We start from the raw sequence: 26,135 nt of genomic DNA, 5'->3' as shown, positions 1-26,135 counted from the left end.
CCCCCCGCGCCTTATTTATTCCTAGTTATATATCTCTTATGCGCTTCCTCGGCCCTGCCTAGCCGTTCTGGTGGGCACAGGGTGGATGAGGCGCGGGCACGAGCGAGTGGCAAGGAAGGCTTCGCGGGAGGCGACGCCCAGCAGGCGACGGCCTTGCCTCCCTGGCCGCGAGCCGAGGCTGTTTTGTTTCGAAAATGCACGCGCGAACGAGGGCAGCGTGAGGCAAGGCTGCGCCCTTGTGGCCGCAGTAGGTGGAGGCCTGAGTGGCCCATCAGAAATCGGAGCAGGACAGGCCCCGACTTCCACCGTGTCCTTTCCTAGGGACCTGTTGTTCACAACTCATTTTTCCCTCAGAAAACTCTTGCAGGAGAAATGGGCTTCGTTGTCTCCCTTTTAGGCTTCAGGAGCTGCCTCTTGTGACACCTGGAATGCTGCGTTTATCCTCATTCTTGTCCCCCCCCCCTTTGCAGCATCCACAAGACGTCTTATATCCCCCACCCGGGGGGGGGGGATAATAACCCAGACCTATCATTTCCTGGATTATCATTTCCCATACTTTAATCTGTTGCCAGTGAACTGTTTGCAGATTATGCCGCTGTCTGAAAGCACCCCCTGTTCTCCTTCCGTGCCACAGAATCCATTTTGGCAGACAGGCATTTTTGTCCCATTGGGATGGGTGGGATTCAGTCACTTACTGGCAAATTAAGACTGCACAATCAAAGTAGATTTGGCACTCATGCACCAAAACAAGAATTGCCCCCCCCCCCAAAAAAACCAGACTGTTGGGGATAAAGTGACAGGAAAATGCACTGAGAGGTATGGAAGAACACTTGGTGCAATCTTCTAGTGCCTCCCCACAAACAAATAGTCAATGTTGTCTAATGTTTGTGGAAACAAATTTGGCTGAATTTTCAAAGAGGTCACCTGAATGCCAACGAGGGAAAAAAAAGCCTGTTTGGACACTGTGTCTAGAAAGAGCAGAGCAAGGGTAAGTATGGTTGAGCCCTCAGTCTCTTTCTCTTTGTGCTTTCCAGGCTGACCCGTAGCCTCAAGGTTTCTTCTTCTTCTTCTTCTTCTTCTTCTTCTTCTTCTTCTTCTTCTTCTTCTTCTTCTTCTTCTTCTTCTTCTTCATAAATAAATGTGTTCCTCACTATGTGTTGAGAAGGGCTGGGCAATTCCCATAACTGAGCTGAGCCTTGCTGTGCCCTGCTCTGCCCCACCCAATGTACTTAGCAACCCAGCCTGGCAACTTAAGCAGACAAAGTCACAGAACACTGGCTGGACTGGAGCGTCCTTGAAAATGGAACCAGGGTGGCCCTTGCCTCTCACATTGCTCCTCAGCATCTGTACTATAGGTAAGAGTTATGGGGATCTCAGCTCCATCATGCATGAAGCTCCTGCTCCATATCTGTTCAGTGGAGGATCCCCATTCCCAAATTAGATTTCGCTGTTAGGACATGGGAACCAAGAGACTGGAGAATTGGTGTCCCTATGGATGGTTGTTGTTGTTGTTGTTGTTGTTGTTGTTGTTGTTGTTGTTGTTGTTGTTGTTAGTATTAGCCAGCTTTTCACCTGAGGCCCCTGGGCAGGTTACAACCATTTACAATGTATTATTAAAAGTCACAGCTCAACCACAATATGTTATAGTTGACTTTCGGCTAGTCAAGGTCAATCCACGGCTGGAAACTATTGTGTTTTTAAAAGAATAGCAGCTAGTGGGGTGGTTTGTGTTGAGCACATGGCGCTGGGGAAGAGCTGGCAGCCCTAGACACCTTGAGAGCATTCCCACAGCCCAGTTCGTCAAAGGTTTCCCAATCCTTCCCTCTGAGGAGATTGGACCATGCGTTTGTCTGAGTACTCTCTGAAACATAAATATGCATGAAACAAAATTTAAAAATTCCTTCCAGTAGCACCTTAGAGACCAACTACAGTAAGTTTGTCATTGGTGTGAGCTTTCGTGTGCATGCACACTTCTTCAGATACACTGAAACAGAAGTCACCAGACCCTTATATATAGTGAGAGGGTGGGGAGGGGTATTACTCAGAAGGGTGGTGGGAATGGGTGATTGGCTGGTAGGTGTGGTAAACCTGTTGACGACTGTTAACGACTGCAATTGGTCTTACAGGAAAAAGCAAGGGGTGAGATGGCTAGAAATATGCATGATTACTTCCAGAAACGAAGGAGAACAGGTAGAAGGTGACATTTCCACAGGCAGAGCTTTTTCTTCCATATGACATCCTGCCTCTTCCTCAGTTCTCTCTTCAGCATCTGGGAACCCCAGGCTCCTTTGCTTTTGGTTGGGGAGTGTGTTTGCTGAGGGAATGTTTGCTCACTAATTGAACTGAATGTCTGGTAGATAATAACAGTATTTTCTCTTGTGTTTCCCCCACCCCCACCCCACTGCTCTAGATCCAGCCATTGGAGACATAGGTAAGGAGAGGAAACCTCCGCACTTCCCTACTTAACAGACCTATGACCAGTGGCAGGGGAAGGAAGATCACCCTATGCAGTGCAAAAGCAGGCTTTGATGCACAACAGCTGTTAAAACAAAGTTGGCTGTTCTTAATGCAGGCAAACATGGGTTATAGCCAAGTGTGTATATTTGAGCACATACACCTCCAGATGGGCATACAGACACCTGGGTGCCTAAAGTGCTGTGATGATACACTGTGGGGGGAAGCTGCCTATGGTTAGAGCAAGGCAGTCTCTCTCCTGCAAACATAATATTGTAGTACCCTAGGAAGCCTTTGAACAGGGGCTGCTCTTAGGCAGCCACATCTTCACTATAGATGAGAAGAGACAGACTGTAATAGCTCTGGAGCTGAATGAATACGAAAAAGAATAATATTCCTTTATACAAAAATTTTTAAAATCCTTTCCAGTAGCACCTCAGAGACCAACTAAGTTTGTCACTAATATGAGCTTTCGTGTGCACAAAAGCTCATATCAATGACAAACTTAGTTGGTCTCTAAGGTGCTACTGGAAGGGATTTTTAAATTTTGTTTCAACTACGGCAGACCAACACAGCTACCTACCTGTAACTATTCCTTTATACAGTTAGTTAAAAGAGTTGGCATAACCAATTAACAATGAATACACAACAATAACAATGCATGAACAGCCCAATTCCAAACCGCTATTGAGAACATAACAGGGCATCAGTTTACCAATGTTTGCTGAATTATCACTATCAGTGCTGTTAGGATCTGTTCCTGTTGCTCATTCATCCTTCATTTTTGGGTGTCTTGCAAATCCGCTTTCTTCTCTATTTCTTTTATCCTCAGCCTTGTTTATGACATTTTACCAGAGTTGTTCTTGGAGCCATATTGCAATTCTTGCATTGCAAGAGGTTGGACCTAATGACCCTCAGGGTCCTTTCCAACTCTTACAGTTCTATGACTTTACTATTCATTTATGAAAGCAAGCTGCCTATATTTCAGAAACATGGAAATTACCCATGTCATGTGCATGCTTATCAAAAAGGGCTTTACTCTGCTGTAGTCAATGGTGCCATGGGACCAATACTTTCATTGCTGTCTCTGTCTCTGTTACAGTGTTTGAGGGCATCCCAGACACTGTGGTGCTGGAAGACAGCTTGACACCAGGCACAACCGTGGCCAACTTCACCAGCAACTGTACGGACTCCAGCGATCCACCCACAGTAAATCTGAAGACCACAAGCCCCACCACATCTTTTTTCAATCAGCCAAATTTTGTATCCCCTGACATCTATGAGGTACAAGAGACTTGTAAATTTGTAGTAAATTCTGTGTGTGTGTGTACACAAGGGGAAAGCTTTTCCTGCCATCATGGCCTATGAGAGTACAGGGACTCTTTTCCTCTGTGGCATTTTAAAACACATTTTAGTGGGGATTTTTGAACTGGGACTAGTGAGTCAACAGTGCTGTTGTCCTGCTGCACTGCATGCCAGATATTTCAATCCAATCAAGATGAACTAGCCTCTTGTGGGACTAGAGCATTTAATAAATTATATTAATTAAACATACAGTACCTAGAAGAATTGAACAGGTTAAGTGTCATTTTTGTTAACCAGTATTGTGCCGCGGAATACAGCTTTTGTTAGTATGTATAGTATGTATGTAAACATGTACCTAGTATGCTCATGTCTTCACTACAAATGTAAAACTGTTTCATACCTGTTTCACTGCATTGGTGCCTACATTAGGACGATGTGAAGCAGCAGCAATTAGCTGTTTTCTTTTCCCCAAGTAAGCAAAACTACTCCCCAAATATTACTGACGGGTGCTAAGGGGGAGACTTTTAGTTGCTGCTGCTACTTTAATTAGGCTATTCCACCATGCCACGTACTCCCACCTGGCACCTGGGCACCTATCTGGCATATGGACATCTATTGATTGGTGCCCATGGCATCATCAACACTGTTCAACAGGAGTAAACATATGGAAGAGAGGTGCAGCGCATGCTGAATTTTTTTCTTTTGGCTTCCAGGTGAGCCTTAGTTCCAGTGCTGCCCTGGATGCTAGAGTGGTGAATCAGTATGTTTTGACATTCAGTGCAAGTTGCCCAAGTGGCACGCCAGTTGAAGTTAAGCTCTTCATTCGAGTCATTGCAGCAGACAGATTGGAGTGTGGCAGCGGACCAGAATACATAGGTAAGGCTATCATGATAGCCCTGGTATTTCATCCTAAGGCCCTAAGACAAGGGTGCCATGGTAAGAAAAGTTTTAATATGGCACAGTACTGTGGTGTGGTGAGGGTAGGGGTGGTGGTGTTGCCACCAGGCACTGAGAGGCAGTGAGTTCTCCAGCAACATGGGGCAGATCCTACATGGCAAAGGAGGATGCTGTTTTTTTTCAACCACGGGGAGGCAGATTTGAATAGTAGACTAGCCAGTGCTAGAAGAAGGGACTCTGGGGCTGTCCATGCCAGTGGGAAGCTCAGCCTGCAGAGGCCTCCAGTGTTGTCAAAGGGGTAGATTCTAACTAAGGCAAGAGTCTGACTGCTTCCACCTCTCTTACTGCTGCAGGAGAGAACCCAGTAGGTGTTTCAGAGGATGTTGGCCCTGAAGAGTTCATCTACCAAATTGTACTGAAGAGGAAAGGCAGAGGCAACTTGACTGTAAGCACCTTTGTTGCGGGGAAATCAGGAATGTTGGAAGACTTAAAAAAATAAAAATAAAACCATTTTAAACTATTCCTAAATAAATGTTTTTAACTAAATAAGGACTATAGTCTTGCAAAGGAAATTTTCATGTACTGTAGTGTGTCTGGCCATGGAGAGAAGGCTTGAGAATTTGGGAGGTGGTATATTCTAATAGTGCCCCAGGCAGAGGAGGAGATAGCAATTTTGGATATAAGTCTTAGGGGGTGAGATTTTCTTTAAAACAAATAAAGAAACAATTTCCCCAGCCAACCTTATTTTCTTTTTATGCAGTTCACTGTAGATAATGCCTCTCTGCCTTTCATCATAACTGAAGAGGGAAGAGTACTGGCACCTGCCATGGGTTTCAGTCGTGAGCAAGCTGGCAAGGTATGTTCCATTGCTTACTGTACATATGCATATGTTCTGCCAATGTCACTGTCCTTATAATATGTCACCTCCCCCCCCCAGCTCTGTCCCCTCTCAAAAGTGTTCTGTAGTTTGTTTGGGGGGCTGGGAACTATAGCACAGTGAAGGAGAAACTACAGTTTCCAGGATTCTTCAGAGTACAACCTGCACTTTAAATAGGCATTGGATGTGTTTTAAATGTATGGTGTGGATCTCTGTCTCACCATAAGTTTCCTCCTAGCCCTGTGACTCCCACCTCCCTGTCCCCAGGTCCTCTTTTCATTAAAAGACATCATTTGGATGGGGCCACACAGATGATGCTAAAAAAAACCACACACAACGGTTTATGGAGGGGGAAACCATGCAGCAGGCTTCTGCTTCTCATGCAGAACTGTAACTAAAAGCATAGTGCTTGAGAAAGTTGACTCAACCAGTTCCGGGTATGATAAGGCAGGAGGAATAAAACACAACATTCTCCATTTCAAGGTACTGTGCCTTCCTGTTCCTGGGGCTTCTGTGGCACTTCAGTCTTCCCTCCCTAGGTGTCTTGGACCCAGCAACATACTAAGAGCTTGCTTTTAACTAGACCTATCCCTCCTGCTTGTAAATTCACGCCATGCCGTTCTCCTTGCAGACATTCTCAATGGTCATTGTGGTAATGGACAGTGATGGGAGAAGCTGCCGCAGGCCTCTGGCAGTGAAGGTGCTGCCTGTTTACCACAAGCAAGTCAATTTCACGTGAGTTGAGTTGTCACTATGTTGTTTTTAATGGTGTCAAATGGTTATATGACGCCCTGATATTTTATGATATGCTGGTATAGGGCACTTTTATGAATAAACAGCGGAGAGAGGGATATAAAGGCTCTTGGGCTCCAAGTTCCCCACAGCATAGACTTAAGACATGGGCTACTTGCCCCAATATGTTCTGCCACCCCTGGTGGTTATGCAACATCATAAGAAAGGTGTGCTTAAGAAACTTTTTTTACCACAGAGTAGAGAGTGCTGGGGCATCACTCCCAGATCATGTCTGGTCACACTTGACCTGAGAGCTGCACTTCTGTCACACTTCAAAGGATTGAAATAGTGCTTTGTTGGCACCTCTATAATATCGCCTCCTCACAAAGCAGTCACTTTTGATGTAATGAATGTACTAGTACATTCAGGCCATCAGAGATTTGAGCCAGGGCAAGAGGCTACTGGTGCAGGCTTCCCCAGTCCAGGGCACATGTGGAACCCATCCAATTCCCCTCTCATTAACTTGTACCAGAGAAGGAAAACCCTAGCTCTGACAGCCTTTTCAGTAGACAAACAGTGTCACTTTCCCCACCCACATCCCTTCAAGTTCCATGCCAGAGAGGCTATTGCTGACTAGTGGCTGTCAGTCCCTGGTGGTAGAGGGAATGCAACAGATGATCTGGATTTGAGAGCAAAAACTGAATTAGGAGAGATTCACTTGCTATAAGGGAGCTGTGCAGAATCCCCTCTAGTGTCAGGACAGGTTTCCTGTCTCCTCTGTCCCATGGGCCTGGGCAGCACAACATGAGCAGTGAGGAGTGTGAGCTTCTCTGAAACACCACCACCCACCATTATATTGGGGACTGGGCCATCACACTACATCAAATTCTTTGAAGGAAGCATACAGCAGGGAGGACATTTAGGTGTGTTTTTCTCTTTCTTTCCTTTGATGCCACACATATTGCTGGAGTTGCATAGAGCAGCCATAACTCACTTTCCTATTTTTCAACATGACTCTAAAAGTCCTTGTTGTCCTGTTAATGCTCTACTTCCTGTATTATCCCAAAATAGGAATATTCAACTAAGTGTAGTAGATGGGGTGGCTTATAGCACCTGGGACTTACACTCTTTTCTTCATGATTTAGGGAGTCATCATTAGCAATATCGGTATCAGAAAACACAATCCCCCTCCAGCCTATTGTAAAAGTCAATGCCAGTGGGGAAAATGTGCTTTACCGGATCATCTCCTCTCTGCCCACAAGTCATTTCACCATTGAACCAGGTAAGGAGAATCCAGGGATGTGGCATGGGACCCACACAGCCTCAGGGAGGGCTGGGCCTTCTGTGGTGGTCATCAACAATGGTCTTCAAACTATGTCAGCCATCTTTGCTCTCAAGGAGCTGAGTGATCACAGCCTATCTCTTACTTGCATGCAGACACAGGCTTAATCAAGAACACGTATGACCTAAATCTGAGACGCTATCCAGACTTAACTGAAACCCTGCTTATGGTGGAAGCCTACAACATGCTGCATCCCACAGATAAAGCTACCATCACCGTCAACATTACAGTAAAGCGGCAGAACCTGCAAGGACCTCTGTGCACACCTGCTGTATTTGTGTAAGTCTCCATAGAGCAAAAGGATCTTACTCAAGCTTGAGCAAGTAAAAGAAATATAGAGTTTGGGGGTCATTCCCTACCTGCTATACACAACAGGGTGTAGCAGTATTTAGGGTTTAAGAGGATCCATGGGTATTAACCATGCCTCTGAGAGGAGAATTGGGTCTAGAGCAGTGGTGGGAACTTGTGGCCCTCCAGATGTGATTTGGCCCCAGCTGCTATCAACCCCAGACAGGGATGAGGAGTGTTGAAGATCAGCAACATCTGGAAGGGCCACAGGTCTCCCACCCTTGATCGAGAAGTAAGAACAATCTTAAGGGCTAATGAGTCTGAGCAGTCAGAGCACAAGAATTGTCTTCTTTCCACTGACAGAACCTATGACAGGCCTATGGAGAAGCCTTGACATGCTTGATCTTCTGTCAACAGTGATCTGCTCTAAGAGAGGTTATTGAGAAACATAGGCAAAGGGGGGACAAGGAGGATATCTTTCTCTCCTTTCAAATCACCATTTCTATCCTTCTGGTTTTTTTTACTCTTTGTGGCTATTGCTGCTTAATCCTAGGACTGAGATACCAGAAACGACCCCCATTGGGACGACACTGCTGAATCTGATTTGTAATGATGTAGAGAGTGGCAGTGATAGGCTTCACTACGAAATAATGGAGGGCAGCCAGAGCCCTCCCTATAGCTTCCAAATGAGGCACTCACAATTACAGGTAAGCCCTTGGAATGGACTTATTTCTTCCATCAGATATGTTAGGGAGAGGGAGTGGGGAGAGTGGGCAAGGCTTAAGGGTTGAGTAGCTTCCAACATACCTAGCCATCCTCTCAGTTTTGCCAGAATTTAGGGCAAAATGTGACTCAGGGTACTGCTTAATTCCAATTCAGTCACTTCTGGGTACCTGAGAGATCATGAGTGTTGAAACTCTAATTAACAATGAGTTTACCATTTTCCCCGACTAAGCATCTCCCTTTGGCAGAGGATGCTGTTAGTTTAATATGTGTCCATATGGTCCTGACCTTTCTGTCCTTGGGTCCTGGCAGGTGAACACCACTTTGGACTATGACTCTGAAGCTATGGCCAGCCTTAACTTCCAGTACCAAGCCACCATTCTAGTGACTGATGATGGAAGTCCTCCACAAAACAGTGCGTATTGCTCTGTCAATAAAATGCTGTTTGGGTTTGGTCTTCTCTTGATACTGAACACAGAAGGTCATGTGAAATCAGGACTTCTGCAAGATCTCTCCTGGATTGGCTTGCTCTGAGGTATGGTAGGAATCAGAGGGCAGAGGTGACTTCCCCGCCCCTGGTAAAATTCTCACTGCAGAAACAGTTATTGGAGCTATCTGTTGGCAAAGGTAAATCTATCATGTCTATGGCTGTTGTCTGGATTAGTACTAGGACCTAGGAACCCAGTGAAATGCAGGCGCAAAGCAAGCACTTGCTGAGGATCAGAACTAAATTATAGGCCAGATGGTGTGTGTTCAGTAGGCAGTGTGACAGTGTTTTAATGAGCCTGTTTGCATATGTTTCATAAGAAGTTGGAGTTTGGATTTATAGCAGAAGACAGCATTCCTCCCCCCCATTTATACATTTCTTTTGTACCTCTTGTCTTTGGCTTCTGTTAGCGCGCGCGCACACACACACACACACACACACCACTTTGGTGTTTCCCCTTTGGCTTTTATGGATACAAAATCTGTACCAAGAAACCTGAATTCTCTTACCTTTGTATATTTTGTCAAAAGCTATGCAAAGTCCCATCTCAGCTCAGACCTCATTGTGTTCTAGCTCCGAGGGCCTTCTGGCAATTTACTTATTGTGAGAAGTTACAAGGAACCAGGCAGAGGGCCTTCTCGGTGGGGGCACCTGCCCTGTCGAATGCCCTCCCAGAAGATATCAAAGAGAGAATTATACAACCTTCTGCAGACATCTGAAGGCAGTCCTGTATCAGGAAGCTTTTAATGTATATTCTGTTGGAAGCCTCCTAGAGTGGCTGGGGCAACCCAGTTGGATGGGCAGGATACAAAAAACAAGTTGTTGTTGTCATCTGCTGACCACTGCAAATTCTACTCAGCCCCTGCCCTGGCTTCAGAGATATTTACCAGACACCTTGAGGATGATTCAGAGGCAATATGATAGCCATCTTCAACGATGTGAATGACTGTCGCATAGATGATGAAGCAAATTTGTTTTCTGATGCTCCAGAGGCTTGGGACCTGAACAATGGGTTCAAATTTCAATAAAAGAGAATTTAGATTAAACTTTAGGAATAACTTCTTCACCCCACAAGCCACCTGACAGTGGAACAGGTTGCCTTGGAAGATGATGGGCTCTCCTTCATTATAGACTTTTAAAGAAAGACTGGCTGCCCATCTGTCCAGGACGCTGTAGCAGACAGTTTCCTGCATCATCTGAGGGGTTGGGATAATGATCTTTGAAGCACCAATTCTGTCACACTATGATTCTGTACTTTGCAGCCTGATGAACTAGAAATCTCCCTGAATTTTAAAAAAGAAAAAATCTAAGGCGGCAATCCTAACCCCACTTACCCAGGAGTAAGCCCTACTGAATTCAATAGGACGTACCTCTGTGTAGACATAGTTAGGCTGGTACTGTAAGAGCCTTAGGATGCTAAATTCTGAGCCCAGTACCACATTGTGTGCTTCTTTAGTGCAAAAGTGGAATCACAGAATATACAGTACACAGCCTTGATTGTACCATTTTGCTCTGTTCTTAAGAGCAGCCTCTCCACACCACCTCACCTGACTTTGCCACCCATATCGTGGGCCCATCTTGATACAGCCATCTACTAAGAATGAAGAAACAGGATTGCAAACAATCTCTTCCTTTGGGGATGTTTGAAAAGGGAAAGGATGTGTTTGTGCTAAGCTGCAATCCACATTCCACTTCTGCACAAGCCTGGAGAGGCAATAAAGTGTAGTGAACATTGATTTGCCACAACCTTACAGAGAATAGCAAATACTGACACAGTGACCAATCCTTCTGTTACATTTTCCATGTGCCTTCAAAAGCATTCCAATGAGGAAAACATGTTGGAAGAGGCCTCTAGGTTGAACATTTTAGTTGCCTGACCATATTGGTTAATGAACCATTTGTAAAAACCTGACTGAAAACAAACCAGAAAGTAGCTCAAGAATGAACTTTGTTAACAGGTTACCACTGAAAACCAAAGGTGCCATCCAACCAAAGTATTTTCAAGTTTGATTGAATTCAATGAACATGACATAAGAATATGCCTGCCACCCTGCATTGAAATCAGTGTGCTTATTGTTAATTGGATTGTGTCCTGGGTGTACAGGGAGATAAAAAAGAAGGTAAAGGCTCCCTGACAGTTAAGTCCAGTTGCAGACAACTAAGAACCACCAATTATTGTATACCATAAAAGTCATGGCTAAACAATAAGGGAAACTTTCAAAGCAGCTGTAGAAATTCTGTAAATCATCTGCCCTTATAGTTGTGGCTGGTTGATGAATAATCATACTTTTATCAATAGCATCAAGATGATAATAATGACTTGTGTTGATATTTCTTGATCGAGAAAATGTAAGTCATGTACTACAGGGCTGTTGACGACAGTCATGTACTACAGTTGCAACAACAACAACAACAAATCCGTTTATTGTGAAATATCAACACGACAATAATTAAAAATAGTACTACAGTTGTTGGCTGATTTGACCTTAGAAGAAGCCCCACAAACGTCTTCTGTGGTACATGAAGGCAGACTGTTACTAAACAAATTTGTCATGGACAAGCAACAACTGCATGTGGTCTGTGTCAAAAAATAAACAGAGGATCAAACAGAAAGCCCAGCACGGACCACCCTCAAAAGGACACATACTTCACACTACAAATAGCAAACTGACAAACATCCAATAAAATGGAAATAATTAAAGAACACAAACATGAGAATTGTACGGATTTTTTTATTTAAAAAAACAGTTAAAATGAATGTGCAGAAAATTTGGTATCCACAATGGGTTCATAGACAGTTAATATGTCTAATAATTGCAAACATTGAATATATAAGTGTATAAACTGGCTAGATGAGGGTCACGGTGGCAGGTTGTAAGAACAAAACAGTGAGCTCTTTGGGTGGTTGTGAGAGCCATACCACACCAGATTCTGGCCCATCACCAAATAATTAAAACTACACACAAGGGTGGCAACCTGTTGGTTTAAACCTGGATCTGCCCCAATCACATTTCAAGCAGTGTTTAGAGGGCCACAGTTTTTTAAGTGAATGGGGTAGGTATATGTGTGTGTGGGGGGGGTTGTATTGAGCACATCTACGCAAGGACTACCTCCCAGCTGGGGCAAAAGACCCTGACAAGAGAGGCTACAGGGAGGAAGGTGACAGGGATGGAGTGCTCTGTTCACACATCCCTCTTCCTTGAAAATTCAGACCCCACTACCTCTGGTTACATGTACAGTGGTACCTCTGGTTATGAACTTAATTCGCTCCAGAGGTCCGTTTTTAACCTGAAACAGTTCTTAATCTGAGGTACCACTTTAGCTAATGGGGCCTCCCGCTGCCAGCGTGTCGCTGGCACGTGATTTCTTTCTTTATTCTTTTTTTTAAAAATTCTTTTTTTAAAAAAATTCCTTTCTCATAACAAATATTCAGTATCATCAGGTTGCACCGGCGCGCGATTTCTGTTCTCATCCTGAGGTAAAGTTCTTAAACCAAGGTACTACTTCTGGGTTAGCGGAGTCTGTAACTCGAAGTGTTTGTAACCTAAGGTGTTCGTAACCCGAGGTACCACTGTAACTGGGTTTAAATTAAAGTTGGAACCTGCAAGCCTGCAGCTATCATGTACGATTTGAGCCGGGCATTTTGCTAATGGTTATGTAGGCTGCTTTCTCAGTTCCTAGCCGATGCTTAGCCAATGCCTGCTGAAGCTTGAGATTGCTTCCATATATATTGAGCATTCATCCTGACTGGTTTGTACAGATTATGTGGGGAGTTGCTATGACATCCACTTCCTTGAGTATTCTCCCTAAAAAAAATTAATGGGGAGGTTAGATGATGTCATATTGGGCAGTATTTATCCCATAATTCCCAGTGCATTTCCACATCACTTTCCTTACCACAAAAAATCTGGGATTTTTTTTCAGGGGTGTGGAAGGTGTTGTGCAAGAGCACCAAATCAACTGTAGCTGTGCAGTTGAATTTGCCAGTATGTGATTGATTCCCGCCTGTAAAATAGTGGGTCTGGAAGTGTCCCTAGTCACCCAGGCTTCTCAGATTTGTTTCTGTCCCCTGCAGCCGCAGTGCAGGTGTTGGTGACAGTAAGCCGAAAGAATGAATACAAACCAGAGTGCTCAAGGCGATTCTTTAGTGTCCCAGAGAATGCAGGCTTTGGATACTTCATTGGCAGCATCAATGGCACTGACCAAGACTATCCTTTCAACAACATCATATACAGCATCCTGGGTTCAGAGGACTCTGTTTTCTACATTGGCCGTCGCTCAGGTAAGGAAAGATGTTTGAATTCTGTATGTATGGAATCCAGGTAGACTGATGTCACCTGCTCTTAGCCCCACTCCCCTGCTTTTACAGTGGGGCCTCGCTTAACAAATGCCCTGCTTAACGAAATTTCCGCTTAACGAAAGGATTTTTCGAGCGGAGGTTACAAGAAAAGACCCGTGGAACGAATTAAATTCGTCTAGCGAGGCACCAGAAAGATATGGAGGTCTCGTACACCCCAGGTAGTGTGGTTGCTGACCTTGAGCCAGACATCTTGGAGAGTGAAGTCAAATGGGCCTTAGAAAGCACTGCTAATAACAAAGCCAGTGGAAGTGATGATATTCCAGCTGAACTATTTAAAATTTTAAAAGATGATGCTGTTAAGGTGCTACACCCAATATGCCAGCAAGTTTGGAAAACTCAGCAATGGCCAGAGGATTGGAGAAGATCAGTCTACATCCCAATTCCAAAGAAGGGCAGTGCCAAAGAATGCTCCAACTACCGCACAATTGCGCTCATTTCACACGCTAGCAAGGTTATGCTTAAAATTCTACAAGGCAGGCTTAGGCAGTATGCGGACCGAGAACTCCCAGAAGTGCAAGCTGGATTTCGAAAGGGCAGAGGAACCAGAGACCAAATAGCAAACATGCGCTGGATTATGGAGAAAGCTAGAGAGTTCCAGAAAAACGTCTACTTCTGCTTCATTGACTATGCAAAAGCCTTTGACTGTGTCGACCACAGCAAACTATGGCAAGTTCTTAAAGAAATGGGAGTGCCTGATCACCTCATCTGTCTCCTGAGAAATCTCTATGTGGGACAAGAAGCTACAGTTAAAACTGGATATGGAACAACTGATTGGTTCAAAATTGGGAAAGGATTACGACAAGGTTGTATATTGTCTCCCTGCTTATTTAACTTATATGCAGAATTCATCATGCGAAAGGCTGGACTAGATGAATCCCAAGCAGGAATTAAGATTGCCGGAAGAAATATCAACAACCTCAGATATGCAGATGACACAACCTTGATGGCAGAAAGTGAGGAGGAATTAAAGAACCTTTTAATGAGGGTGAAAGAGGAGAGCGCAAAATATGGTCTGAAGCTGAACATCAAAAAAACCAAGATCATGGCCACTGGTCCCATCACCTCCTGGCAAATAGAAGGGGAAGAAATGGAGGCAGTGAGAGATTTTACTTTCTTGGGCTCCTTGATCACTGCAGATGGTGACAGCAGTCACGAAATTAAAAGACGCCTGCTTCTTGGGAGAAAAGCAATGACAAACCTAGACAGCATCTTAAAAAGCAGAGACATCACCTTGCCGACAAAGGTCCGTATAGTTAAAGCTATGGTTTTCCCAGTAGTGATGTATGGAAGTGAGAGCTGGACCATAAAGAAGGCTGATCGCCGAAGAATTGATGCTTTTGAATTATGGTGCTGGAGGAGACTCTTGAGAGTCCCATGGACTGCTAGAAGATCAAACCTATCAATTCTTAAGGAAATCAGCCCTGAGTGCTCCCTGGAAGGACAGATCGTGAAGCTGAGGCTCCAATACTTTGGCCACCTCATGAGAAGAGAAGAATCCTTGGAAAAGACCCTGATGTTGGGAAAGATTGAGGGCACTAGGAGAAGGGGACGACAGAGGACAAGATGGTTGGACAGTGTTCTCGAAGCTACGAACATGAGTTTGACCAAACTACGGGAGGCAGTGCAAGACAGGAGTGCCTGGCGTGCTATGGTCCATGGGGTCACGAAGAGTCGGACACGACTAAACGACTAAACAACAAAACAACAACAGCGAGGCACCACTGTATATAGCACACCACTTGTCTAGGTTTATTCTTCAGCTCTTGACTTATCTGGGCTTTCTTGCATTTTGCTTCAGATGAAGGTTCCTCCCTCTCACACCCACCCAGATTGGGACTGGTCCCCTCAGCCTAGAGACCTCCAGAGGATTTTGCTAGGGAATAATGGCCCATGCTTCACAACACTTTGCCTTCTACTTTCCCGAGGCCCATACTCGATATCATCTCAAGCGGATCATTTAACACCCTTTTAACTACCTACCATACTCACATCAAGGGGGTAGAAGAATGGAAGTGGGGATTCAACTTTGGCAGTTGTGAATATGGACCTGGGAGTGGCTGTTACTACAAAATACTTTAAATGCACAATTTTGTCTTTATGGCACAGGTGAGCTCTATGTGTTGGGACCACTGGATTATGAAAAGCAGAAGTCATATCATTTGGTCATCCACCTAAGGGACCTTGATAATGACATAAATCCTGAATTGTCAAATACAAGTCTGTGTAACATCACCATTAATGTGCAGGTAACTGGACTTGGCAGGTGGGTGAGTAGAGTGAGGTTGTTGCAAAGCTTTGAGTGAGACTAGGTCACCTACGAGATCACCTTACCCCACATGTGTCCACTCAACCACTTTGACTGGCAGAATCGGCACTTTTTACAAGTGCCACATAATACCTGCAGGGCCGGATTTAGATTTGATGAAGCCCTAAGCTACTGAAGGTAATGGGGCCCTTTATATAATAATAATAATAAAACTACATACAGCAGCTGTTAACAGCCTGCTCAGGATCCTGACGTCGGTATACAGTGAAAGTTGCTTAACTGTTTCTTCCTGAGTCATAGTCCTAATAATGGATATCAATCGTCCTCAAAACAGCTTTTTGCCCCGAAAGGGAAGCTCCCCTAGGTGCCAATGAGTAGTTTTATGGTTAATGAAATGATCAACTCACTGAGGCCCTAGCATTCAAGACATTAAATTATTCTTTCATTGGCTCAGAGCAGAATCTGAAATGAACTTTGGGAAATGAAATTGCAGAAAGTAAACCCTTTCCTGCCAAAATCAAATGCTGTGTTCTGTAGACACCTGCTCTATGTCATCTTTTGGCTGTTGCTTGATTCACACAGAACACTGCAAAAGCATGGGTTATAACCACTTCTTAACACTTTGGGCAATGTGAGAAGCCCAGCACGTGAAGGGGTCCCTGCATGGAACCTTGCTTCTTGGAACATCAGTGATAATTGCAAATGAGAGATGGGAGTTTGGGAACAATCCTTTCCAGGACTTCTGTGCCGATAAACATGACCCCTTTCCTTACTCCTAGGATATAAATGATGAGCCCCCTGTGTGTGACCCACCCTTTTATCAGAGTTTCATACTTTCCACAAGCACTATGTGTGTCACTAATCTGCAATGCACGGAAAAGAATGAACGAAGTGAACTCGCCTACAGGATTGTTGGAGGTATGGAATGCCTGAGGCAGAGCACTAGGGAATAGGCTACAAAAAGGCTGCCCTAAACTGTGACATTCTTTGGTTCCTTCCAACTCCTGAGTGAAGCTGCTGAAGGACAGAGGTGGATTTAGCAGATATGGGCTACTGTTTGAGCTAGATAGCCGTCAGTGGAGGGATGTATGTATGTGCTGGAAAACAGGAACTTAATGGTGTGCTGAAGCTGGAACTCTCAAGGCAGAACTGAAGCAGCAGAAAACATGAGAAGTTCTGCCTAGAGTGCAAGCCTATGCAAAGAGGGCAGCAAGGGACAGCTCTAGGTTGCATTTCTGATGGCAAATTCTGAGTGTACACCGTACACTTAAGCAGGTTTAATCTTCCTTCTCAGGTCAGTGGTGTAGAGAAGGGGGGGGAATGCATAGTTATGGAGCTTTTTTCAGAGCTGGAGCAATGGCATAACCTGCCAGAGTGTCAAGAATAACTGACTGGTCCTCATTGCTCTGCCAAGTGGATAATGAGGTTTTCAAGTTTGACAAATACCATGGAGGAAGTCAGAGAATGAGGAAAATAATTGCACAGAGGCTACATACGTCTTTCCTTTTCTTTGAGTAGGGTTCCTACTTCACATTAGCAGGCAAATGATTACAATCCTTTGTTATATTGTTTGCATTCATAATGGAAAGCTAAAAGTTACATCTTAGCTCAGATGTGTTTTACATGTTAAACCTACACAGTAAGCACCGCTGTGTTTACTCCCAGGTAATTATTGATAGGACTACAGTCACACTTATCCCAATAAACTGGTATTGAGCTTTGAACTGCTGTTCTGTATGCTGTTTATAAATAAATCAGCACAGTTGCAACAAAAAAAGTAAATTAGACTCTGGGTCATGGCAATGCATCCCACGCCCCCAGTCTATGACAGCTAATAATGAACGCCTGCACTTAATTTCTGAAGTGCACTATACCACTGTCCTAGGGAATCCCGAGAACTGTAGTTATATGAAGCAGGCTTTGGAGCTCAAATGGACCTCCCTACACTCTTACAAAACTACAATTCCGATGATTCTTTTGGGGGAAGCCACAACAAGTTAAAGTGATATACAGCTGATATAAGTAAGGTTCGCAGTGTAGATGTGCTCCCCTCCCTCTTTTTCAGGCAATACAAATGGGCGCTTTCGCATGAATGGAAATTGCTTGCTCCATAATACCTTCTCCTACAACCGTCCTGGCATTTTTGACCCCCTCACTTTTGAGCTGCTGGTGGAAGTGACAGATGGTGGGAGCACACCTCGCTTCAGCACCACCGCCACCGTTCTTGTTTACGTGACTCCCTGGACCATGACAGTGCCTACTAGCACCACCACCACCACGGTGAGGGGGCAGATAAGGACATGCTGTTGCCAGGAAGCCTTGGGTCAATCTGATTCACAGGAGTAGTCACACTTGCACCAGTGTCCCTAGACCAGGCACCCCCAAACTGTGGCCCTCCAGATGTTTTGGCCTACAACTTCCATGATCCCTAGCTAACAGGACCAGTGGTCAGGGAAGATGGGAATTGTAGTCCAAAACATCTGGAGGGCTGAAGTTTGGGGATGCCTGCCCTAGACCCACAGCTCTTTCCCTGGGTTGTGAAGTGTGTCTGCTATAGGATGCTTGCTTGCATTATGGTAGCTTAATAAGTCACTTAATAAGTTCCATTTATAAGTGAATGCGACCTTCCTAATATGATTTGACCTTTTAGCAGCATTTAACACCTTGAATTTGAATCTGACAGCATTTGGAAGCCACCTGGATCATCTGAAATTAGACATTGGAATTAGAAATTGGAAATTGAAATTAATGACTGTATGATCTCAGAGTATTAATGGGTAGCTGCTAGCTTTGCTGCGTTGCAATTATTGCATGGACTATAGCAAGATTCCACCTTGACCTCTTTACTGTTCAGTGTTTCTGAGTAGTCACTGAGAGAGATCCATTGATTATTTGCAGTGCAGTGAGAAGGGAGAACACACAGCTCCAGGACTTTTTTTCAGAGCAGAAGTGATGAAATAATTGCTAGAGTGCCCAAGTTGAGAGTGGCATTCATGAGTATGGAACATCTTACTTCATCCTCATAATAACATACTCTATGAAGAGTTGTACTTGAAGATGGTTTGGAAGCTTCTATTGGTGCAGAATGCTGTGGTAAATATTTTGGAAGAATATTCTCATGAGTAAATAGTAGCAGCTCCCAGGTTCAATTGAAAATGCTTTTAAGAACCTTTAGAACAGGGGTACATGTGTATGCAGCCTCCATTAATCATATCTTGGGAATAAACCTATTTCATTGCATGCCATGCTGGAAAAAATATTCAGTACATTGTCAACAGGTCAGAAGGGCTTGGTCCACTAGCCTTTTACTACAGGTTAAGAGCATCCCCACACATTGATGAAGGAACAGATTGAGAGAAAATTATGGGAAGGTTTAGATTTGAATAATTCCACTAATAATAATAATTTATTATTTATACCCTGCCCATCTGGCTGGGTTTCCCCAGCCACTCTTGGCAGCTTCCAACAAAATATTAAAATACAATAGTCTATTAAACATTAAAAGCTTCCCTAAACTTTTGCAGTAGTCCAAGTGAGAGATAACTAGAGCATGCACCACTCTGGCAAGACAGTCTGCATACCAGATGGAGCTGATAAACAGCTGCCCTGGACACAGAATTGACCTGTGCCTCCATAGACAGCTGTGAGTCCAAAATGACTCCCAGGCTGCACACCTGATCCTTCAGGGGCACAGTTACCCATTCAGGACCAGGGAGTCCTCCTGTCCCCCCAAAACAGTACTTCCAGGTTCTGCCTTGTCAGGATTCAACCTCAGTCGAGTTCCAATGACTTGATGGGCTTTCTCAAGTGGAGCCTGACAAGCCTGAGCTTGTGTGGTTCTGCATACTAGATTTATGTTGTTTTGATTTCAGACAGTGACCAAGGAGCCCATTACTTTGCACAGAACTCTGAGGTACTGGGCACCAGATCCCTGGTTCGTGGTGGTTCTTACACTCACTGGAGCTCTCCTCCTTTCTGCCTTGGGTTTATTGTTCTGGCGACTCTGCTGGAGGTGAGTTTCCAGTGAAACCTCTCTATCCATACCTTATTTCATAATCAATTCCTAACTCAGGTTTGATGTCAGTGGGATCTTCATTAAGCAGTGGCTGTTACCCAGGCATATTCTAGAAGGGGACCTGTCAAATCTGTAACCAAATATGAACAATTGTTTTAACAAGAAAGAGCCTGATCTGATCTCATAGACAATGTTCTAGTGCCCTCCCTGCTACCTTGAAAAATGTGAGCTTTTACAATCTGTTGCATGCCACCAAAACCTTTTTCTTGCCCTCTTGAGCTCAAGGAACATTTTGGCTTGTTAAGTACATTCTCAGAACTCTCACTGTTGTTTGGATTCCAGGAAAGCACCAGGAGAGACATCTCAGCCCCTACTGCAGAACAAGTAAGAACCCCTATCCATGACACAGAGCCTTGTGCATCTCGGGGGAGTGTTGATTCTCTTGGCATCACTTGGACAGGGCCGAAACTAGGCTTTCTGTTACCCGGGGCAAAGACCCAGTTTGTCACATACCCCCACATGTGTTTGCGTACACACACACACACCCCTCAACACATTTCTTCATAAAGGGCATAAAAAGTAGTTTGAAAGAGGCTGGAGAAGAGATAATATTTCCAAATAGTAAAATTGTCTGTGTGTGTCTGGCTTTCATTCAACCTTAAGTAGATCTCCTCAGAGAGTAATAGATCATTTGAGGAATTATAAGAAGTATTATGACTGTATGATTTAATAATAATAATAATAATAATAATAATAATAATAATAATAATAATATGATGGAAGCTGTGATAATAATCGGGCACATACCAGAGAGTAAGCCCTTTTGAACTCAGTGGGGCTTACTTCTGAATAAGAATGCTTAAGGTTGCAGTATAAGACTGCATTGGGAGTAAGCTGCATTGAATCCAGCAGGACTTACTTCTGAGTAGTAAAGACTTGCAGTTTAAGTTTCTAAAGAATGAAATAAAAGAATAAATACTCCACAAGTTTCCTTTAAAAAATGCTGGATGCTGAACCATTGCAATTAAATACTGTAATTTAAAGTGGATTGGCTACATTTTCCTTCCAAATTACAGGAAGGGATAAATACAAAGTACTTCATATGCCAGCATCACATTTCTTTCATTGCAGGTATTTTATTTTCAATATGAAGAAGACTCAGTTTTTATAGCTGATTGTATGCAGCAGTGCCCTCTTTATGTATTCACATGGTGCAAACATGTATGTTGTCCTTTAGATCCAAACACACACAGAGGGAGAGGGAGAGAGCACTTTTAATTGATCTGAGATGTTGAGGGAAGCAAAAGAAGAAAGCAGCAACCTTGTCTTACGGGGCAAAGGCCTGGAGGAGGTACAAAAATGAGCTGAAACACATCTCAGCTGAGAAGATGGAGTTATAACAGCCACTGACCACATACTAGTACTTGGAAGGGCCCAGCTGATGTCATTGCTATGGTGTGGGGTGGGTTTCATAGTTTGTTCAACATTCAGGAACCTTATGTATATTCAGCAAATACAGACTGTCAAAATTCTGTGCCAATTTAGCAATGCAAAAACTGCACTAAGAAAAACAAATTATATCACTCCTTATGCTTTATGCAGATTCATTAAATTTGCTCATTTGCCATCATTCTGCTGCTTCTCCCAGTCATGGAGAGAAACATAATGAGCTATGCTGGGCACCAAAGCCTCACCATATGGCTGTGAGGAAATCTATGGAGTTTCCTCACACCTCCCAGCTTTTTAAGTTTCACCAGACATTGTTCTGCATATTTTTGAGCTGGGTTTCACAGCTTTATATGATCTTGTTTTATCTCTCTTTCTCTCTCTCTCTTTTTCATCAAACAGGGAAGCTTAAATTCTACTGTACTTGTGTGAGGTGCTCACTGTCAAATACACACACCTCTGGTCACTCTCAGTAACTCCTGTATCCAGCCTTAAGATATCAGAAGCAATAGGGTGACTCCAATTTCCTTGGCCAGCAAGAGACTGAAAGCCTTTGCAGCTCTCAAGAATGGGCCTCTCTTGACTGTCCAAAGCCTTCATTATAAATGCTGCTGGCAGAGTTAATTGGGCAGATTTGGGAGGGCTAAGCCTAATAATAACACAGCCTGGTCTCCTGCAGTGGAGCAGAGCTTCATCTTAATGATTAATCCAGACCAGGGGTCCTCAAACTACGGCCCGGGGGCCGGATGCGGCCCAATTGGCCTCCCAATCCGGCCCGCGACGACCCCCGCCGCTCGCCGCTGCCTGCTCTTACGGCGCGCAGCGTGGCGGCGCTCTTCCGGGTCGGGAAAAAAGCGCCGAAAATCCTTTGTGCGCATGCGTATGGGCCTCTCCCGACCCAGAAGAGGTCATTTCTGGTGCACTTCCAGGTTGGGGGAGGCCCATACGCATGCGCACAAATGATTTCCGGCGCTTTTTCCGACCTGGAAGCGCGCCGCCGCGCCAGTAAGCGCCCGTGCGCATGCGCCCGTGCGCGCACTCCCCCGTCCGCTGGCCCGCACGGGCGCGCACTCCCCCGCCCTCCGGCCCGCCGCACGATCGGCGCGCCGGCCCAAAGCCCGGTACGTCTGGGGACCGCTGATCCAGACTATTGCTTTGTCTGCCATTAGCCTTGATGGACTCTCACAAGGATGTTGAGTTCCTTCTGATCCACATTTCTCATTCTGTAGGGGCAAAGGAATGGAAAGAAATTACATCACTACGGAAGAGCCAAGCAAGGAGAAAGGGAAAGATTCCACTGAGGCACTAAGTCTGGTACGGCATAGTCTACTTTCAATTTCCCCAGTTGGTTTGTGCTTAGCTTGCTTCTACATGCTGCTATCAGTCACCGGCAATCAGCCTTGTGGCAATTCTGCACTTCCATGTGTGGAGCAGCCTTCCTCACCTGGTGCCCTTTAGATGTTTTGGACTACAACTCCCATCAGCCCTAGCCAGCATCACCCGTGATGAGAGATGATGGGAGTTACAGTCCAAAGCATCTGGACTGGAGGGCATCAGGTTGGGAAAGAGTGGTCTAAACTGATATGGGGCCATGAGTTTGTCAGGGATTTTATACTCAGCAGCTGCTGTATGACACTCTACTGTGTGCTGATGTTTCTAGATTGGGGCCAACCATACTTGTTTTAACAGTGTACAATCCATAGAGCATGACGTAAAGCCTGGCATGCCTTGTGTCCATTGGGATCCAGTAATGTGCAGACTGCCTACTTGGTGAAATGCTTAGTTCAAAAGCAGCTTTCCTTCCCTCATAGTGCTCATTGCCTTTGGTACCCAAGGTTGGGACTATGATTGTAATGTTAGTTTATCTATTTCTCTTCCTCTCTCGCTGTAGCAACTCCAGTTTGATGGTCGTGCCCAGGACCCTGGTAAGCTCATTCGCCATTGTTTAATAATTGTTTCATAGCACCCTCAAGCTGCAGGGGGGCAGTATAGCAGTTCAGACAGTTTATCAATAATCAAGCAATCAATGCAACATGCACACTAGTTTTTTCATGTCATTGAAAGAATGGCCATGCCTTGCTTTCCTCAGCTAGAGCTGGTTTCATTAGCACATGGGTGAGAACACAAGCCTTTTAGACTGTGTGGGCCAGATACTTATCTGGACCCAACACCAAAGGCTAACTTAGACGGGTGAGTGGGGCAACCCATCGGTCAGTCACATGACATCATCATACTGTTGGATAGTTGACAGGTGGTATGTGTTGCCCACCTATAAAATCCATTGCACAGTGGTTCCCAAGCACCTCTGTGGTGGATGATCCTTGGTCCAAAAAGTGTGGTCAAAATTAAAGGGTTCAGGAACTCAGACCAGACCTAATTTCATACAGTCATACACAGACTTTACTAAAACAAAACTCTACAAGAGAGAAAAACTCCAAATAATTACACAGATTCAAATGGCTCAGAAGGTAAGAAAACAACAAACACTAACTTATTCAACTAATTAACATAAATCTCAGTAGGCTGAGCAATGGAACAAGATGCCATCAAAAGCCCAAATAGATGCTGATCTTGGCTTGGCTGACTACCGAGAGTTCCCACCAACCCAGTTTTTTTGGGAATTTAGACCATGGGCCTCTTCTACCTAATTACCTTGTGACACCGGCCTTGAAGCCTTAACGGGAGACAGCTGTATGTAAACTCATTATTTCTGAGGTTCCAACCCATTCCCATAAACCAGTCTTAAAGGGGTGATAACACCACAACCTCCTGCATTGGAAGAAAGCAGAGTTGACCTCCCCAGATCTCAGCAATTCTGCTTTCTGCAGGGGTTGGGTGCATATCTGAACTGGGCAGGACTGAGCTCTCTGCACATCAACTGATGTTGGGGAAGCCAATCCTGCTTTCTGCAGGAACCAACTGTACACATCACTTCCTTACGAGCCATACCATTGCAGTTCAGCAGCTGAAAAGTGGGTGGTTCAGACCTGCTTCTTTAGAGATCAATTTCCCCCACTTATCAGCTGATGCCAGCTGCTCAGTGGGATGATGCCACCTGATTAAGAGGTGGGCATGGTTTCAGGAGAAACCGTTCTATATTTTTAACAAAAAAATCTCAAAGGAGTTTACAACCCACATTAAAACATCAAATAAAACAATCCAGAATAAAATATTACAGAAGAAAGTCAAGTATACATTTTAAGCAGCATAATGACCAGGAAACAAAAATATTAACTTAAAGATTTCAAAATAAAACCTTGGTAAGGAAGTCAAATATAAAATGCACAATTAAAACAGCACAATTAGCAGGAGCATGAAATAGTATCATAAGCACAGAACATATGTGCTGCTGTTGCTGCCAATCCTGCCAATGGTGGTTCATGGCGGCTGTGAAAGCTCAGGCTTGATGACCTGGATCTGCAATAAGACAGAAAGATTACATGTCACAGCAGCCAGCGAACCCACAATCTATAACTGGCTCTCTGGCAAGGATGACAGACTGAGAACCATGTGAGTCTAATGATATTATCAGGCTGTGTAGATCCCTGTAGGATGCCACGACTCCGGATTGGGAAGTTTGGTTTTAAGGTGCCAAATGAAACAAATACTAGGCATGAACTACAGATGCCACAGAGCAAGGCCACTGATAACCTCCACGTTTGGAGCTTTAAAAAAATTATTACGTACAAAGTCAGGCATGAAGGAAACCATTGCAGAAAACAGGCTAGAAGTATTGAAGCAGAGACAGTGTGGGTGTACAGTGTGGGATTGTTGTTGGGCAGATGGAGAAGGCAAAAGATGGGGACATGGAGCTAACTGGACAAAGGCCTAATGTTGTTCCTTGCTTTATGTCCCTAGTCACTGGTCAATATTACCTGTTTGACAGCAGCACTGGAGCACGGCGCTGGGTGTGAGCATGCCCTATTCCATCTTAAGGACCGAGGCACAGGTGTACACAGACAAAAAGGAGAAACAGGGTTTTCTGCACAGCACCAATACTATTATTTACATATACGTATAAAAAATTGTTACCTGCTGTTTACGTTGGGCTGGCAACTAGCCTTTCCTATCATGTGCCCCTAATTATTTACATTGACTTGTGCATATACCTGGGGAATGAGAGAAGCCTCTAAGAGCCTCTCCACTGGCAAGCTGTTTTCCTCCTGGCTAGTCTTCATCTGATAAACTTCAAGATCTGACAACTTGGGTTGCCACCTTTGTTTCTTATCCCGCTCTATAACTTTGTTCTAATCAAGTGGGGCTCTTGTGTTCTTATGTTCTCTGTGACAATTGTGCCACAATAAAGGGTGTGCCTTTGATTGTGTGTAGAAAGCCTTTCCCTGACTAACTACTAAGTTTGCACAACAATTTTCAGAATATCTGATACTAGGGGTAGGGAGGTTAACAGGCCAAAGAGCAAGTTCTAAACTTGTGGGTTTCCATTATGTTCTAAGAAGAGTTAAGGTGTTATCTTTAAAATAAGAGCGGGAGAGCAGAGCCTATTGAGTGCATCTTTCCTAATAGTTCACCCCCTCCCCAAAAAAACCACCCCAACCTGGAGCCAGCTTTGTGGCTTTCCCTTAACATCAAATGAACCATTGTCTCTTGACCCAGCTCCCTTAACAAAATGCCCTAATTGGCATGTGTGGTATTGAGAGCATCATATTATTTTGTGCACCCTGATGTTTCCTGAATTTTGATGACGCATAATAAAAAAATTCCTTCCAGTAGCACCTTAGAGACCAACTAAGTTTGTCATTGGCATGAGCTTTCGTGTGCATGCACACTTCTTCAGATAAGTGTGCATGCACACGAAAGCTCATACCAATGGCAAACTTAGTTGGTCTCTAAGGTGCTACTGGAAGGAATTTTTTTTATTTTGTTTCGACTACGGCAGACCAACATGGCTACCTACCTGTAACTAGAACTTTGATGACACATGT

At 44.4% G+C, this 26,135-nt stretch overlaps 1 protein-coding gene across 2 annotated transcripts; it reads left to right on the top strand.

The window, feature by feature from the left end:
* Nucleotides 1-1,142: 1,142 nt before the first annotated feature.
* CDHR4 (cadherin related family member 4) lies at nt 1,143-25,511 on the top strand. Of its 2 annotated transcripts, XM_035105925.3 has the most exons (20): nt 1,143-1,355; nt 2,411-2,431; nt 3,557-3,738; nt 4,473-4,635; nt 5,010-5,101; nt 5,417-5,512; nt 6,165-6,268; nt 7,411-7,547; nt 7,703-7,886; nt 8,449-8,602; nt 8,931-9,033; nt 13,181-13,387; nt 15,572-15,711; nt 16,511-16,649; nt 17,797-18,011; nt 19,604-19,743; nt 20,089-20,130; nt 22,422-22,506; nt 23,084-23,117; nt 25,051-25,511. In XM_035105925.3, exons 1-20 carry the CDS (start codon nt 1,301-1,303, stop codon nt 25,104-25,106), a joined length of 2,349 nt encoding a protein of 782 aa, XP_034961816.1. In that variant the 5' UTR covers nt 1,143-1,300; the 3' UTR covers nt 25,107-25,511. The 2 variants fall into 2 exon arrangements, with proteins under 2 accessions (XP_034961816.1, XP_034961817.1); XM_035105926.3 differs by lacking the exon at nt 17,797-18,011.
* Nucleotides 25,512-26,135: the final 624 nt, after the last annotated feature.

Source organism: Zootoca vivipara, chromosome 2 (genome assembly GCF_965207765.1).
Source record: "Zootoca vivipara chromosome 2, rZooViv2.hap1.1, whole genome shotgun sequence".
Lineage (NCBI taxonomy): Eukaryota > Metazoa > Chordata > Lepidosauria > Squamata > Lacertidae > Zootoca > Zootoca vivipara.
The sequence above is the reverse complement of the archived record's forward strand: the minus strand, read 5'-3'. Positions and strand labels throughout refer to the sequence as shown.

Bases quoted from the DNA above. Each gene is read 5' to 3' on its own strand.
- CDHR4 (XM_035105925.3), top strand. From the start codon at position 1,301: ATGGAACCAGGGTGGCCCTTGCCTCTCACATTGCTCCTCAGCATCTGT. The intron at 6,269-7,410 runs GTGAGTTGAGTT...TTCATGATTTAG, and splicing joins CACAAGCAAGTCAATTTCAC to GGAGTCATCATTAGCAATAT. The intron at 23,118-25,050 runs GTAAGCTCATTC...TTATGTCCCTAG, and splicing joins TGGTCGTGCCCAGGACCCTG to TCACTGGTCAATATTACCTG.